Below are 17,371 nucleotides of genomic sequence, written 5' to 3' on the forward strand. Positions count from 1 at the left end.
CATACAACAATCTACTATGATATCCTCACCTCTAAATTATGAGGAAATTCCATTGTTCCCCATATAGCCTACGTCTATTCATCTGAATATGTTTATAACCACACCACATGCCTATTATGTATCTAATATATTTGTTACACTACATTACATGTCATGTGTGACAGGTTATGTGTTATGTAATCCCATGCAGGGATTTACACAATGTGTAAAGTTGTATTTGAGAGTAATATGATGCAACAGCATAGAATGCTGACCATTTTGATCTCCAATGCTTACTCTGTGCATTCTGTGCCTAATTAATGATAAATGACTATAGTCATTTCAACAACTGACCTAATGTTCATAGAAATAGTCATATGGTTTGACACTGATTAATAGTCATAGGACGATTGTAAACACAACAAAATTATCAGCTCTTATTCAAACAGGGATTTTTCTTTAGTTTGACACCCTCGCTTTGTGGGGCGAATTAGAGAGAGATTCTTTAAAATCCACCACAACTTTTTATATTTTCAGTGTCAGAGAAGAAACTTTTTTTTTTGACTAGAGGCATTTCTTCGGGAATACTGTGGGTCCCGGAATTTCTGTGAGATTCCAGTAGGATTGGAGTCAATTCCAGGACAGCAAAATGAATCATAATGACAAAAGGTATCTAAAAAATATGAAGTTCTACTGCAAAAAAACACAATAGCAGGATGGAGGAGGAGTCTTTTTCTGGAGTGGGATGGGACAGGAGTGAAAGTCCACTGCTGTGTCACCAAGCAAAGGAACATATACAGGACCTACTCTACACATCACATTAGGAGTGTATGTCTGTCATCTACTGTCTGTGACGTCCCGCGTGTCTTCTCCGTCCCGTCTGCACCGGACTGGTGTTGCAGGTGCTGAGTGGGAAGCTTATCATCGCTCCTGCTGAGAGGAAACACTCGGGAGCGTATGTGTGTGAGGCCAGCAACACTGCGGGGGTGAGGCAGAGCAGGGCGGCTCGGCTGTCTGTGCTGGGTGAGACAGCATTCACTGCTTTAGCAGTTTGGAATTCAGCCCCATGTTTTTAATGCAAAGAAAAGTACACACAGGTACAGTACAGTACCATACATTATGCACTGTGCGGTACAGTACAGTACCATACATTATGGTACTGTACTGTACCGCACAGTGCAATACACCGCATCGCACACCAGTACAGCACCGTACAGTGCAGTACAGTACTGTACAGTACAGTAATGTACTGTACTGTACGGTGCAGTACATCCTAGTACAGTACACATACAGTACATACAATGTACTGTACTGTACGGTACTGTACAGTGCAGTACATTGTACCAAACATACATTCGTACAGTACACCTTACCATACAGTCCAGTACAGTACATCACATTGTACTGTATCGTACAGGACAGTGTACTGAACAGTATATGGTACTGTATAATGCAGTACACCGTAACATACAGTCCAGTAACATACAGTCCAGTCCAGTATAGTACACCACATTGTACTGTACTGTATAATGCAGTACACCGTAACATACAGTCCAGTAACATACAGTCCAGTCCAGTATAGTACACCACATTGTACTGTACTGTATAATGCAGTACACCGTAACATACAGTCCAGTAACATACAGTCCAGTCCAGTATAGTACACCACATTGTACTGTACTGTATAATGCAGTACACCGTAACATACAGTCCAGTAACATACAGTCCAGTCCAGTATAGTACACCACATTGTACTGTACTGTATAATGCAGTACACCGTAACATACAGTCCAGTAACATACAGTCCAGTCCAGTATAGTACACCACATTGTACTGTACTGTATGGGACAGTATACTGAACAGTATGCGGTACTGTATAGTGCAGTACACCTTACCATACAGTCCAGTACAGTACAGTACATCGTACCATACAGGACATTGTACTGAACAGTATACCGTATAGTACAACATACCATACAATCCAGTCCAGTACAGTACGTCACATTGTACTGTACCGTACAGGACAGTGTACTTAACAGTATACAGTACTGTATAATGCAGTACACCGTAACATACAGTCCAGTACAGTACATCGTACCATACAGGACCTTGTACTGAACAGTACACCGTACAGTCCAGTCAGTACTGAGTTTCCCTTCTCTTGTGCTGCAGCCAAGCCTGTGTTGGTGCTGAAGCCGGAAAACGTGTCTGTGAGAGTGGGGGAGTCTGCCCAGTTCTACTGCCAAGCTAAAGGTGACCCCCCCCCTGCTGTGGTCTGGAGCAGTGAGCAGGGGCCGCTGCCCAACGGCAGGTAACACCTGATCAAGATTGATTTATGAACAGAAAACAAAGACAGTGCTAACTTACTATTCCTATTTCTTATTCCTATAGAAATTCAAATTAAATTAAATACATAAGGCTGTAGTCGACTAAAGGGATTCTTGTCAACTTAATTACTATATGAATTTATCAACTACTTGAATAGTTGATTTATCAACAGTTCTGAGTTTCTTTACAAAGAATCATGCCAAAGCAGCACTTTAGATCTTGTGTTTACCAGAGAGGTTTCTTAGAAACAAATCATTCAGCATGAAAAAAGTATTTAAAAAAGTGACCAATCAACAAAAGAAATCTCAGTCATCAACAAAAAGGGGGCAGCACTGAAAAAAAGAGATTTTTTCTTCAGATTTTTCTGGTTTGACAGGTAGCCTGCACCTATTGAACTGGAAAATTGAGCCTTAGCTTCTAACTAACGGCTCAAACACGTCCAATTACATATTTCCATACATTAAGGGTATTTTACTTTAGCCTGTCATTAAGTTTCCTCGGAGCTTGGAACCAAGTCAATATCTGCTAAATTACCTTTACGAGATCACATGTGAAAACTAACTGCTCTGAATGTGTGTCTAGGTATCTCGTAAACCCAGACCAGACTCTCCAGATCCACTATGTGACAGCCCAGGATGCTGGGAAGTACACCTGCTCTGCTGTCAACGATGTAGGCGTGGTCACCGCCAGCGCACAGCTGCTAGTTGAGGGTAAGATCGTGTCTGAACAAAGTAAGTTTGTTCGAGATGAGCCAGGTCTGTGCAGAATCGATCACCGCCCGTTGCATGCTGGGTAGATTTTTGTCTGACTTCATCCAGACTCGCTCTGACGTCATGCACACGTAGGCAACAATAATCTCACGAGAGCAAGGCGGCTGCAGTTCTGAGACGCAGGCAGCACAGTTGCTTATCACCGACTACCAAGACCCAGGCGTACCCAGGGCATGCTGGGAAACGCCCAGTCTCTCATTTAACAGCTGATTGGTTCACAATCAACTCTACGTGATGACCTTTTATATAAACTTTTTATTGTTTTTGAATTGAAGGGATTTTAACTGCTATTTGTTATAGTTATAGTTTGTTAATGTTGTTGTTATATATTGATTTAAAGTCATATTCTGTACAGAACACGTGTGGCTGATAGTAACGTTTAGAAGTCAGAGAGACTAAATCCGTTCAGATCACAGATCATCTACAGTCTGTTGTTAATTAAAATCAGCAACAGATCGCAGGTAGAACTACTCTGTCATAATTAAAACAACTGGAGACTGTGTACAAGCTGATATGTGGGTCTGATAACATTTTATTAATTCGGAATATCCTCACAGTGATTCTGCCACTTCCTGTCCAGCCTGAAGGCGGCTGGAATCGGCTGGAAACTGTCCGACTTTACCGCAGCTTTTTGTCCCCGCCCCCTGCTGCTGCTGCCGCCTGCTCTCGTCCACTTTACAGGCGAGGCGCAGTTCACCTCCAACGAGCCTGTTGTCTTGCATCACAGGCTGTTTTTCACTTGACAGTTTTGTCGCGATGCTGGCTGAGCTTCTTTTTTCACATTACAGTTTTGAGGTAGGAGCTGACTATACCAGTAATATGATTAATGCTGTGTGGCAGAAGGATGCCGTATACTGTAAACTAATTCAGTTTTACTACAGTAAGTGTAAGCGAAGAGGTGCTACTTCCACACTACCTGCATGGAAGTGATGCATAGCCACACATTGTCTGTTTACAATATTTTTGTGAGCAATATATTATACTCTATATACTTTCCAGAGGCTATCAGCACCACACAGAGAGACCTCCACAAAGAGCTGTCAGCGCTGCGAGTTGCTCTGGAAAATGTCACAATCATGGCCCCCGGGTCGAATATCTCACAAGTACAATGGAAGGTATGGGCGAGCTGAATCAGAGAGTTTCACACAACGCCTTGAGTATCTCAGGTGGACGATCCATGTTTTTGTTTCCTCTGTGAGCAGCTCCAGTCGCTGCCCGCCCAGCCTCATTACCTGGATGGCTTCGAGGTTCTCTATCGCGCTCTGCTCCCTGCCAGCTCAGACTGGGCCGCAAAGAAGGTGACTCTGCCCAACTTCCAGGTCCCAGTGGGCCCCTTAAAGAGAGGCTACAAGTACGAGTTCAAAGTCCGTCCCTACGGCAGCAACTTGTATGGGAGGGAGAGCAACACTCGACACCTCAGAGTCCCTGAGACAGGTGAGGAATGGGTTGATTCAAGAACATGTGTGTCCTTTCTTTTGCTTTCTTTATCCTTCCATGTGTTTTATTGAACTTGAATGTGCAGTATTCAGCCGTGTTTACAAAATAACCGTAATCTCTCCACCCTCTGTATACAGTGCCCAGTGCCTCTCCACTGGCTGTGTCCATAACAGTGAGCCGGGAGCAGAATAACACCGTCCATTTGAGCTGGGAGCCTCCTCCTCATGAGACCCACAACGGTATCATACAGGGTTACCAGGTAACCACTGGAGAACACATCCTGACACTCACATCTCAGGGTTTCCCACCAGAAAACTTGTAAAAACCGGTGCCAAGTGGTTTTTTTTGCCCTTATCGGGCCAGGACCAGACTGACGGCAGCATTAATGTAGAGCCCAACAGATTCTGTGATAACAGAATCATGGAAGGAATGGCAAAATAGACAAATTAAAAAAGGCTAAAAACAGATACCATAGGGCACTACAGTGAGTCAGTGCTAAAAACTAACTGGAGATTTGAAAATGTGACTACGTTTAAGTTTCCAACCAAGCAGCTCCACTGCAACTGTAGTTCAACTGTAATTAAAAAAAACTATAATGCCCCCATGAGGAATTCTAAATAATGACAACAAATCTGTCGGTGCATAGACATGATACAAGCCTTCTGTGACCGCAGATCGCCCCTTCTCCTCCTCCACGCAGTTGCCAGTAGCCAAGGAGGACATGGAGGATTAAAAAAACATGATGGACTCTTCAGAAGAGGTCATCATCTTCACTTGAGTTTCTGCGCGGCAAAGTATGTAGCCAGATATAGTTATAGCTATAACATAGCCATACTGAGAAATCCAGAGAGAGTTGTGTGGAGCTAATAGTCTTAATTAGATTTGTAGCAACTCCTTTGGCAATGGCTTGAATGTAACGGACGTTCATAATATCAAAAAGTTACGCTTTAAAAACAGACACAGTACAAAAAAAATAATAGCCAGAGACTTAGGCCCGGGGGCTACCACGCTTGCAATACACAACATACATAACCCTGCATCTAGTATGTTTTTAGAACTACATCTAGAAAACATAAACCCTTACAATACATGTACCTGTGTGCACAGAGTACTGTGAGAGCTGTAGTACTTGTTGGAAACTGTGTCTCCAGGTGTGGTGTGTGGAGTCTGAGGAGCAGCAGTACCAAAACTGGACAGTGGATGGTGGCCAACACAACCTTGATATATCTGCTCTGAGTCCCGGGCAACGGTACTGGATCACCATAGCAGCTGTCAACGGCGCTGGAGTAGGAGTGCTGAGTGACCCTCATGGATTTGTCATTGGTGAGCAAAAGGGCCCATTCTTCCTTCCAAAAGTCTTCTAGTTCTTTGAGATTTTTGGGCTGTCTGTCACGCACTGCTCTTTTAAGGTCTATCCATAGATTTTCAATTATGTTGACGTCAGGAGATTGTGAAGGCCATGGCAAAACCTTCAGTTTACGCCTCTTGATGTTATCCACCGTGAATTTTGAGGTGTGTTTAGGATCGTTATCCATTTGTAGAAGCCATCCTCTCTTTAACTTCAGCTTTTTCACTGATGGCATCAAGTTAGCGTCCAAAATTCGATGACATTTTTTTTTTACCTTTCAGATATTGTTGCCGGCCTCTGTTACAGATATCACAGGGGTTTTCAAATCTTTCTTACATTGCTGTAATTTGTTATGGAAATGTTGTAATATTGCAACGTCGGCCCTAGTTGGGAGCAAAATTTCTGTATCTGTTACTCACAAATATACAAAGCAACAAAAGGTTCCTTTGCAGGGTTGATTGCTTACTTAGCCCTGTAACAGTATATATCATGAATCACAATAACAGTCATATTTGTTTAATAGTCATTTATAAATGAAAAAATGTTCATGTGCAAACATGCAATGATGCAGTGATTCAGGTCTGCTGTTCTGACAAAAGATATGGAAGTACTCCAACGGTGTTTGCATCATCGCTTATATCCGGACCCGAAAAAATCTGTATCTGATAAGAACTGTCAGCCAGCGATGGCCATCCCTGGCATGGTGCCTTTGGTTAAAGGTGCCTGATTTTTATTTCTGAACATTCGAGAGAGAGAACCAAAATTTGTCTTCTTCATTTAACCCACTCTATAGGCCTACACAGGGGCAGTGGGCAGCCAGAGGCCTTTTGTTGGTGTTCTAACCTCTGGCGGATTTCTGAGGACTATGGTTAACTGCTCCTCAGATCTCTGCAGGGTAAATCCAGACAGCTAGCTAGACTATCTGTCCAATCTGAGTTTTCTGTCGCACGACTAAAACTACTTTTGAACGTACACTTGTTCCCTCCCTAGGCTAATTTGCAGATGCCTCGTCATTGTGACTGGGGCTTAGCTCCGCCCAAGACAATTGTGATTGGTTTAAAGAAATGCCAATACACCAGAGCACAATTTTCTCCCATCCCGGGATGCTGTTTGGACTAGCTAGACCCTGGCAATGCGAGACTAGAGGATGCTGAGGGACTCGATGTCCACATAATCACCAGCTGGGCAGTCTTTGTCCACATCACCGGTATCTTCATCTTGCGCTTCGTCACTTCCATCAGTGTCATCTCATTCCAAAAACCCTCTCTCAATTGTGGATGTCATCAATCACATCCTGCAAAGTTTGCAGATCGAGTGAATTCATGGCCACTTGGTCGGACCCATAAACACATTTACTATCCAATAGCATTGCGAGTATAAACGATCAAATTGACTATGTAAATGTTACATTTTTCAAGGATAGATCAAGATGATGTGTGTATAACTGTGGGCTTTACAGGGTTTCATTTCTTAATTAGTGCACACCTCAAATGCAGTGTGTAATCCACCCACATTACAGAAGAGACGCTATCATAACTTCACATTTGATTTCCTCTGCTCTCTATTTGCTTCTCAGACCTACAAAAAGGCGGTCCCCCCGGGTCAGACAGCCAGATGCGGGATCTGTCCTGGGTCCTAGCCCTGCTGCAGGACCCGGTGTTGATCGGCAGCGTCGGTGCCATCCTGTGGTGCCTTCTGATGGTCGCAGCCGTGTACCTCTTCAGGCGCCACGGCAGGACAGGCCAGCTGATACCAGGACACGGCAGGGCTAAAGGTATATAGCAGAATCAGAATCAGAATCAGAAAAGATTGCCCAGATCAGTAGCACTTACTGGGAATTCGATTTTTTGCTATTTATTATAATTTGATTTAGTCCTGTGCTTACAAAAAAAAAAACATTTAAACACAAATATCAAATAAAAAATTCATGTATGACGTCATGCATGCAAAAGCATGAAGTAGCATGTAGTAATTAGTATTTAAAGTGACAGGCTAAAAGAAAGGTTAAAAAAATATACGGTATATTTACTGTTTATATAAATATATTTATACATTTATATATACAGTATATATATATATGTGTGTGTGTATATATATGTTTGTGTGTGTGTGTGTGTGTATATATACACAGTATACAGTATATATATGTATATATATTTTAACCTTTATTTAACCAGGTAAGCCGATTGAGAACATTTCTCATTCACGTTTCTCTCTCTCATTTTTTCATTTGCAACGACGACCTGGCCAAGACAAAAGCATAAAACATGCGAGACAACATGAAGTTACATGTTAAATATGCAAACTATAAAAACACAACATACAACAAAGAGTCTACACAGATCAAATATAAATACTGAGTGTAGTACAGAATCTGCAATCCGTTTGTGCAAATGGAATAGTCCGAGAAAACAGATAGGACACAAATATGACAGCAGTGCAGGTACGATTTAGTGAGCGTGTGCAATACTGCATAACTGATGGAAAAGAAATAACGCATGTAACTTAACAGGTTGCATGGATTAGGGCGGGATGCGCAAAAAATATTTGAGGGATGTGCAAAAGGTCACACAGATTCACCGTCAACCATATGTAAATATGCAAATGTCATTATATGACAGTTTGTTTTTGAATTAAAATATGTCTGATAATATACAATACAATTAATCCAACAGATTATAAACAAAGATGAATCGGCCTATTTGTACAAAAAAATAAACATTCATTTCACACAACGTTGGTGATACGCTTACTGAGTAAGGTAGCCGGTATGGTAGCCATCCACAAATACAGTTTACCTTAAACACTTACTTTGCCTTCAGCGGGTATGTTTCACATTAAAACATAATCTTTAAAACAGTATATTACTGTATATCCATACATCCATTTTCATCCATCTGTCCCAGTTTAACACAAATGTTTGTACAATATACAGTATGTAGAAGGGGGTCCCTGCTCTGTCTCTCTTTCAACTAAGGGGTCTTGGCCTAAAATGGTTGAAGATAATATAGATAAAATTCTACACACTGTACACAGGAATGCAGCAGGAATATAAATCCAGAAACATCAGATAGAAGAGGAAAACACTGACAGGGAACAGTTTGCTGTACAATGTATACTTTTACATTTTTTTGATGATACTTATGGACTTTTTCTTAAGTAAAGCAATGATCTAAATACCTCCTTCACTACTGCATAACTTTGTAATTGTATACCTTTTGTGTATGTTTCTTTCTTAGGTTTGCAAAGACCAGCCAGTGAAGATCTTATCATAAAACACAGGTAGAGTAGTGCACAGTAGAAGCACTTATCTTTATAGTTTTAGCTTTTATAATTTTAATTCCGATGGAACTAATTGACTAATTAGTATTTGTACTAGAAAGGCAATACTCAAACTACTCAATCATCATATGCTTCCCCTTTGCTGGCTCGTGTGCAGGATGGCAGGTCCAGACTCTCCGTGGGCCTCTGGAGCCTGGAGACCCTCCTTCAACCACAAGTACCAGGACTTATGGGCCCAAGGCCAGAAACACCCAGGGATCAGGGGCGCCAGTGAGTAGCCATTGGTATATGAATAGTATTCAAATGATTACTGGCTGAATTGGTCCTCACACACATGCTAAACCTCTATATGAATGTAAAATGGGACATTTAGTTATGTTGTTAGACTTTGGACAAAAAATGAATCTGCTTCATCGTCAGCTGTGTGAGCAATGTATAGCCTATAGTTAAACAAGATGAGTTGGTAACCATGGTAACACCACTGCACATCAGCATGTGAGTGCAATTTTCCATAAGCGGTTAAAACAGAAGGCACAAGGTGTGAGCTCATTTTTATTTTCTGAGTCCACTAGATGGTGCTCTCCGCACATATGGAAAGATAACTAAATCTGCAGTGATGTGCTGCATGATTTGATGTCAGTCTCCAGGATTGGATTTGCCCAACCTGGGTCCGTGTAGCTGATGATGCAGGATGACATGATCAAAACTGTCCAATCAGTGAGTCCCCTGTCAGTCCAAACGACTCAATTCTCATCATTGGTTTATAATAAGCCAGTGTTAAAACGGAAAAGACCAGAACAAAATGGCAATATTGTCTTTTATATATATTATATATATATATATATATTCTTCCAAATGAACTGTACTAGAGATGTGAAAGACACTGACTGTTCCATATTTCACAATTTCTGATAAATATCCCCTGGAATAGAGCAGCAAATATCAGTAGATCAATCAATTAGTTGTCAACGATTAAATGAATCGCCAAATACTGTATATTGATAATCGATTAATCGGTTTGAGTCATTTTTGATGAAAGAAGAGGAATTCTTTGATGTCAACTTGTTAAATATGAATATCTTCTAGTTTATTCTCTCCTCTGTAACTGAATATCTTTGAGTTGGGGACAAAACAAGACATTTGAGGACGTCCTCTTGGCTTTGGGAAATACTGATCTACATTTTTCACAATTTTCTGACATTTTGTAGACCAAACAACAATGACAATAGTGGTTAGTTGCAGCCCTACCCTGGCGTGTCATTACATATTCATCTGTGTCTCACCAGGCCTCCCTGTGTCCTGGAAGGATCCCAGCTGTGTGGACGCCGCTGTCCCCATTGTGACCGACAGCTGCGGCGTTTACGGGACATTTTACGTGGACCTGATGGGCAGCGGCCTCAAGACCTTCAACAGTCCCGGGCGGCGCCCGAAAATGCCTCATGGTCTGGCCCACCAGCAAGGAGCTGAGACCATCCAGATATTCCCTCAGCCCGTCGCAAAGACCTCGCCCCTCGGTGGCCGGGCGGCGTTACCATGGAAACAGGCCATACGTCCCCAGCCCAAGATGGGCGTGCTGAGGGAGTCATGGGAAAAAAACTACAGCAAGCAAGGTGAGCAGTGGCACATGGTTGGCAATGTGATGTTAATACCACTACTACAGGAATAACCAGGGTATGGTCTACCCATGCGGTTCAGAGAATTACCGGGTTATGCCAGTTCTGCCTGTATATATTAGCGGGGAAGAATGGTAAGAATGACGGGAGTAACTCTACTCCTGGTACAGGTGGTGGCGCTCTGGTCAGAACAAGGCTTTTTTTATCTTCTGGTTGGCCTTTGTCAAAATAACAATCGGGGAATGGAAATGAAATGAAATAAAGGTAGACGTGGGTCTTCTTGAGACTTGCCATGTCAGAGTCCTCGGTGGGTGTGAAGGTGTAAAGCTTTTGTTGTTGCTCACTGCAAATGATGTCGTTCTTACCAAGTGTTCGATAATTTATCTTGTTTGAAAAGTGCTGTTGTTTCTGGTGCTGTTGCTTCCAACTGCTCTCTTCTAATTCCGGGTCAAGCCGAGCTTATCCCAGTGAAGGTGTACACAGCGGCTTGAGAAAGTTCACACACCCAGGCTAAAGTTGATTAAAAATAGGAATCAAAAAACATCTTTTGGAAATTGATCTCAACGCCTTAATTCAAAAAAATGAAGAAAATCCATCCTTTTAAAGACACCAATTTTCTTTGTGAATGAATAATGTATTGTAAATAAATAAATGTTCTTCCTTAAAATACAGTGGGCATAAGTATACACCCCCCTATGTTAAATTCCCATTTTTATTTTTAAAGGCCAGTTATTTCATGGTTCCAGGACACTATGCATCCTGATGAAGTTCCCTTGGCCTTAGGAATTAAATACCCCCCCCCCCCATCATCCCTAACCCTTTACTATACTAGAGATTGGCATGGTGTTATTTCAGTTAGACTAATAGCTGGTTTGATTTGCACTGAGAGATGATTTCATGGAAAGTTTCCCATTGCTATCTCTATTACGTTAAGGGTATGTGATGATTTTTTTTTTGGGGGGGGGGGGGGTCTTTTATTCCAAAGGCTGAGGGAACTCATCAGAGCAGTATCTGGATCCATGAAATAACTGGCCTTTAAAAATAAAATGGGCCTGCCTCTATGGGAATTTAACATAGGAGTGTGTATACTTATCCCCCGTATTTTACATAGGGGGGTATACTATGCCCCCTGTATTTAACATAGGGGGTGTGTATACCTATGCCTCCGTATTTTATCATAGAAGGGTTGCTTATGCCCCCTGTATTTTAACATAGGGGGTGTATACTTATCCCCCCTGTATTTTAACATAGGGGGGGTGTATACTTATGCCCCCTGTATTTTATCATAGGGGGTTTATACTTTCCCCCTGTATTTTATCATAGAGGGGGTTATACTTATGCCCACTGTATTTAATACTAGGGGGTGTATACTTTCCCCCTGTATTTTAACATAGGGGGGTGTAGCTTATGTGCCCCCTGTATTTTATCATAGAGGGGTGTATACTTATGCCCACTGTATTTTATCATAGAGGGGTGTATACTTATGCCCACTGTATTTTAAGGAAGAATATTTAGTTATTTACAATACAGTATTCATTCACAAAGAAAATTGGTGTCCTTTTTTAATTTTGAATTAAGGCATTAAGATCAATTTCCAAAATATGTTTTTAATTCCTCTTTTTAATCAATTTTAGCATGGGTGTGTAAACTTTCTCAAGCCACTGTACATGCATGAACCCCTTGGTAACTAAAGGAGTTGTAAAGGTCTGTTAACCGGGTTATAACCAAGTTCATGATATGCATGTGAACGCACCAGTCGTCCTTTGTTTTTATCCGCACACCATGTAAACTCAACTCCTGATACAATATGTCAGCGTGTTGTATAATGATGTGAATGCAGAGAGTCATACAGCTCTGGCTATGACGTTTAATAGAATATTGGGTAATGTGTCCGGGAGTAACGTATTTGTTTTCCCACAGAGTTGCACGCAGTGAACAGCGTCCCCATATTGCCGACCTGGAAGCAGGCTTTACCCTCCAGCGTCTACAAACAGAGACTCAGTCACATACCGTCGGGCCGGCACGGTATGACACAAGCCATCGTTCTAGTTGTCCATAGACCAGCTCCTTATGTCCCTAATAAGACTGAGAGAGAGACAGAGAGACATGTTTGGACTCTGAAAACTGCCCTGTTATCTTGAATTTAAAGTGTAGTTATTCTTAAACCACACACATTTGAAACAATAGTGGTAGATATAAGAAATCAATTTTTCCTCAATTGTCTTTTTTAATTGTCTGTTTCTTATGGTTGTATTTTTGAACGTTTTGGGTTTTCCGTCCATCCGTCTGTCTTGTTCTTTTGAACGTGAAATCTCAGGCCCTCATGGATGGAATAAATTCTGATTTGGCAAACCTATTGACTTGGACAATGAACTGACTAGATGACTGTGACCATAACTCAAGCAACGCCAGTTATGACAACAATTCACACAAATGTCTAATAGGATTAAAGTAGTGAAGTAGTGAAATGTAGCAAAACAAATTGTGATGACATTTTATGTCCAAAAAGGTCAAAGGCCACTTCACTGTGACATCATAATGTTCTGCAAAACCACTTTTATGGCCGTCATTTGGTCAGATACTGAGTTGGTGACAGTAATCTCGAAACTGAGGTGATTGTTCAGATCTTTTCTGCTGCTGGATGTGTGTGAAGCATCTAGTTTTTTTTTTTTAATTCCTTCACACTCTTCACCACATACTTTATGTGAATCTGGACAGACATGGAGGTAAACTCCAACTTCTAACAACATCTAACTATGTTTTTGCCCAGGTGGATACCCAGAGTGTGACAAAGTCGCTGGCTGCCCTCGCCTGCTGCATTACTCTGCATCTTTACACCTAGTGGACATGCTCCCCCCCCCTCCACCAGTGCCCATAGACGACACCATGGAGTCACACAGCCTCACCTCAGATGAAGGGTAAGAGACACATCCACGTAATGTTCCTACGTACGAGATCCACCTTTAGGCTTAATTAGGCGAGTGGAGAGTGAGAAAGTGCAGTTTAGCATTTAATGCGGGACACAAAGGGCGTTGAAAGTTCAGCCAACTCCAGCACAAAGAAGAAGAAAAGGTCTTCTCTTCCCACTCAAATACAAATGTCCAGTTCCTTCGACACACTGAGCTCCTCTCTCATCTCCTCTCTTCTATCTTTCTATCTTCCCATTTTGTGTGCACCCATGTCCCAGAAATGCTTGTTGCTAACCTAGCTCCGGGGAGTCATTCCCCGGAGTACTTAGGTTCTTTTTCCCCCAGCATGTTTCCTCGGATCAGGGAGGCTCCAAAATCATGATAGCAGCTGTCGCCATGGTCCCGCTACACGTCCTGCGATGCCCCGTTACATCCTGCTACGCTCCGCGGTGCCCTGCTAAGTCCTGCTGTGCCTTGTAATGCCGCACAGTGCCCTGCTATGCCACAAACTACTATTTTTTGTGACTTTTATTGCCACACTGTATTTTAACCCCAACCGGCCCGTCAGACGCCGCCTACCAAGAGCCTGGGTCTGTCCCAGGTTTCTTCCTAAAAGGAAGTTTTTCCTCGCCACTGTCGCACTGTTGCTTGCTCTGGAGGGAACTACTAGAACTGTTGGGTCCTTGTAAATTCTGGAGTGTGGTCTAGACCTACTCTATTTGTAAAGTGTCTTGGATAACTCTTGTTATGAATTGATACTATGAATAAAATTGAATTGAATTGAATTGAAACGTAATGCAGCTGTGCAGTGAAACCGGCAGGATTCCATTTCGCAGCACGCACAAGAACCGCGACCTCCTCTAGTCCCACTCAGCCAGAGAGTGAGCAACCAAGAGAGAGAGATTGAGTCATGTTTTTTGTTTTTTTTTGCACTAATGTTACCAATAGAACACAATAACTCTGCATTATCCCACCGCACGCATTTCAAATACCAGCTAACAGACCGGGTTAACACAGTCATCACTGCAGCTCTCATACATACAGTATTTGCAGAAGAGCCATGCAAAAGGCCAAACATAAACTGGTAAAGCCGGTGACACACGCACACACACACACACACACACACATGCACACACACACACACACACGGACATTGTGATTAATAGTGCATGGGTTCCAAGTGTAGGCATCTTTAACAATTCAATTCAATTTTATTTATAGCATCAAATCATAAGAGTTATCTCGAGTCATTTTGCAGATAGAGTAGGTCTAGACCACACTCTATAATTTACAAAGTCCCAACAACTCTAGTAATTCCCCCAAGAGCAAGTACTGTGCGACAGTGGAGAGGAAAATCTCCCTTTTAGGAAGAAACCTCGGCCAGACCCAGGCTCTTGGTCGGCGGTGTCTGACGGTGCCGTTTGGGGGTGTGATGCACAGTGGGAATAGTAGTCACAATAAAGAAAATGGAACAGTGACTAAAAAATGGCAGTAGTGGTAGTATGTACACAGTAGTGTGTAGCGTGGCGCAGCAGGGCATAGCTGGACATAGCAGGACGCAGCAGGGTGTAGTTCAGGAGGACCACGGCGACAGCTGCAACCAAGATCTTGGTGCCGTCCTAATCCAAGGAAATATGCAGGGAGAAAACGAGGAAATTACATTCTCTAAAAGTGAAGCTAACAGAGAGCTGTGTTCCCCTGTAAGAGAGACGCTGTGCACATTTACGCATGAAGGTGGACGGAGTGGACATTAAATCTCTCCGTCACGTTTGAACTCCGTCTTGAAGTTGTAGAAGGAGTGCATCTGCCAAATCAAGTGTTGTTGCATCGCTCATTGAGACTACAGTCTAAAACAAGAGTAGAGAGAATGAAAAAAACAGATCAACTAACAAAAGAAAACTAACCCAAAATGACAACAAAAAACCAGAGCAGACCTAGAGTCCTTTTCGCCGTGTAAAGGATAACGCTGGGAGGTGTCCACTTCAGGAGACCACTGTCCACGATGTCCAAACGAAGCCACCGCTGTCCATCGTTGGTGGACAGAGAGTTCTGCTCTTTCTTCATTAACCCTCATGTTGTCCTTGGATCAAATAGACCCATTTTCCGAAATCAGTGTTCTTTTTAATTCCCCAAAATAACAAGATTGATTCCACACAACGCTCTTTGGCAAGAACAAATCTCTACTCCCATTAATTTTGGGGTGTCTTTATTCAATTATATAGCATTTGGAGAAAGAAATTGAAGTGGTTTTGAGATAGTGTTGAGTAAAAGTTGACATATTCCAGTCTGTGATTATCCATCAACATCCATTCCTTTCATTTTGGTCAAAATAATTCCTAATTTCTGCTTTTCTAACTCAAACATTAGGTGTAATTTCCTAAAAAGGAGAAGATGAATAAATCCCAAAAATTATTGTAAAACTAAAGTTAATAAGTTAGTGTTAAACATAAAAAAAAGTGACAAACATTGAAAAAAGTGTTGAAAAAAGGGATGAAAACGTAAGAAAAAGTTAAAAACATTGATTAAAAAAGCGTCAACAAAAGCGTTGACTTTCAATTTTGACGGGAAGAAAACACGAGGGTTAAACTCGCTCACTGTGATCGCTTAGTGGAATGATTAGTATTATTTTAACGAAAGTATAACAATACATGTTACACAATGCTTTGTCTATTTCACAGTAAAATGTCAAATAAATTAAATAACTCCTAAAAAGCATTTCTAGTGTATAAAAACACAGTATATGAAATAGTAGGCTACAGTGTCTTCGACAATGGAATACAGCTCCTACATTAACATTGTACATTTTCCACATAAAAGTCAACATCATATTTAATAACAGCTACCTGCACATTTGGAAACCAGACCGAATCAGGGCAAGCACGTTGACGTCATGGACAGAGACACAAAAAGCCCTATACAACGTAAAGTGAGTGAGTCAGACGGAGGAAAAGCGTCAGAAGTTATGCAAAATAAGCTAAATGTAGCATTCAGCTCTGAGCTCAAAATGAATGACTCACTCGATGCCAGACTAACGGCATCCATCTAACTAAACTAACTCAACTAAACTGCATCCCAACAAAAATACAGTAAAAGAAAACGTTGTCTGGTAGGCTTTAAAACATTTTGGCTAATAATGTCTCTGCAGTGTTTAACTTGTGACTTACCAGTCATCACTGAAAAAAAGAAAACAAGACCGGAGCGCATCAGATAACTAATCAATAATCTGTCCACATAAATAAAGGGATCTGTTCTAGTCTTATCACATTATGGCTAATTACAGAATTGTCACGCTGCAGTACAGTAATTGAAGTAGTACAAAGCTATGAAAAATATATCAGTGACTATATATCAGTTAGCAGTTATCAGGAGTTCTGCTGTAGATTCCTCAGAATTTGTCACTTTTAGCACTGCGGCTCAATGTTAAGATGACACCAGCAGGCGGAGCTGTTCCCATTTATGCAGGAATTTCACAGAACCTTTACACAACCCCTTACACAAAAATAACAAAAAGTTCTTATTCATTATTTGCAGACTTAGGTGTTGTTTCAGCACCATGGATAGCGACGCTGTCCATTGTGCTGTAGGTGTATGGGGAAGAGGAGAGAGAGAGAGAGAGAGAGAGAGAGAGAGAGAGAGAGAAAGAGAGAGAACCAAAAAACCCTTGGTTTCTTAATTCATTGGAAGGAATTGACCACACACACACAC

General features: G+C 41.7%; 1 protein-coding gene across 3 annotated transcripts in view; it reads left to right on the forward strand.

The window, feature by feature from the left end:
* Positions 1-17,371, forward strand: part of robo4 (roundabout, axon guidance receptor, homolog 4 (Drosophila)) — a 51,966-nt gene that overhangs the window by 23,623 nt on the left and 10,972 nt on the right. For all 3 annotated transcript variants that reach the window (XM_032533824.1, XM_032533826.1, XM_032533827.1), the window contains 13 exons: positions 882-1,002; positions 2,152-2,290; positions 2,890-3,017; positions 4,077-4,192; positions 4,280-4,511; positions 4,652-4,773; positions 5,666-5,837; positions 7,439-7,636; positions 9,102-9,144; positions 9,302-9,414; positions 10,431-10,754; positions 12,678-12,782; positions 13,528-13,675. In XM_032533824.1, coding sequence (XP_032389715.1) covers positions 882-1,002; positions 2,152-2,290; positions 2,890-3,017; positions 4,077-4,192; positions 4,280-4,511; positions 4,652-4,773; positions 5,666-5,837; positions 7,439-7,636; positions 9,102-9,144; positions 9,302-9,414; positions 10,431-10,754; positions 12,678-12,782; positions 13,528-13,675 — 1,961 coding nt within the window. The remainder of the gene's footprint in view (positions 1-881; positions 1,003-2,151; positions 2,291-2,889; positions 3,018-4,076; positions 4,193-4,279; positions 4,512-4,651; positions 4,774-5,665; positions 5,838-7,438; positions 7,637-9,101; positions 9,145-9,301; positions 9,415-10,430; positions 10,755-12,677; positions 12,783-13,527; positions 13,676-17,371) is intronic.

Source organism: Etheostoma spectabile, chromosome 13, assembly GCF_008692095.1.
Source record: "Etheostoma spectabile isolate EspeVRDwgs_2016 chromosome 13, UIUC_Espe_1.0, whole genome shotgun sequence".
Classification (NCBI taxonomy): Eukaryota; Metazoa; Chordata; class Actinopteri; order Perciformes; family Percidae; genus Etheostoma; species Etheostoma spectabile.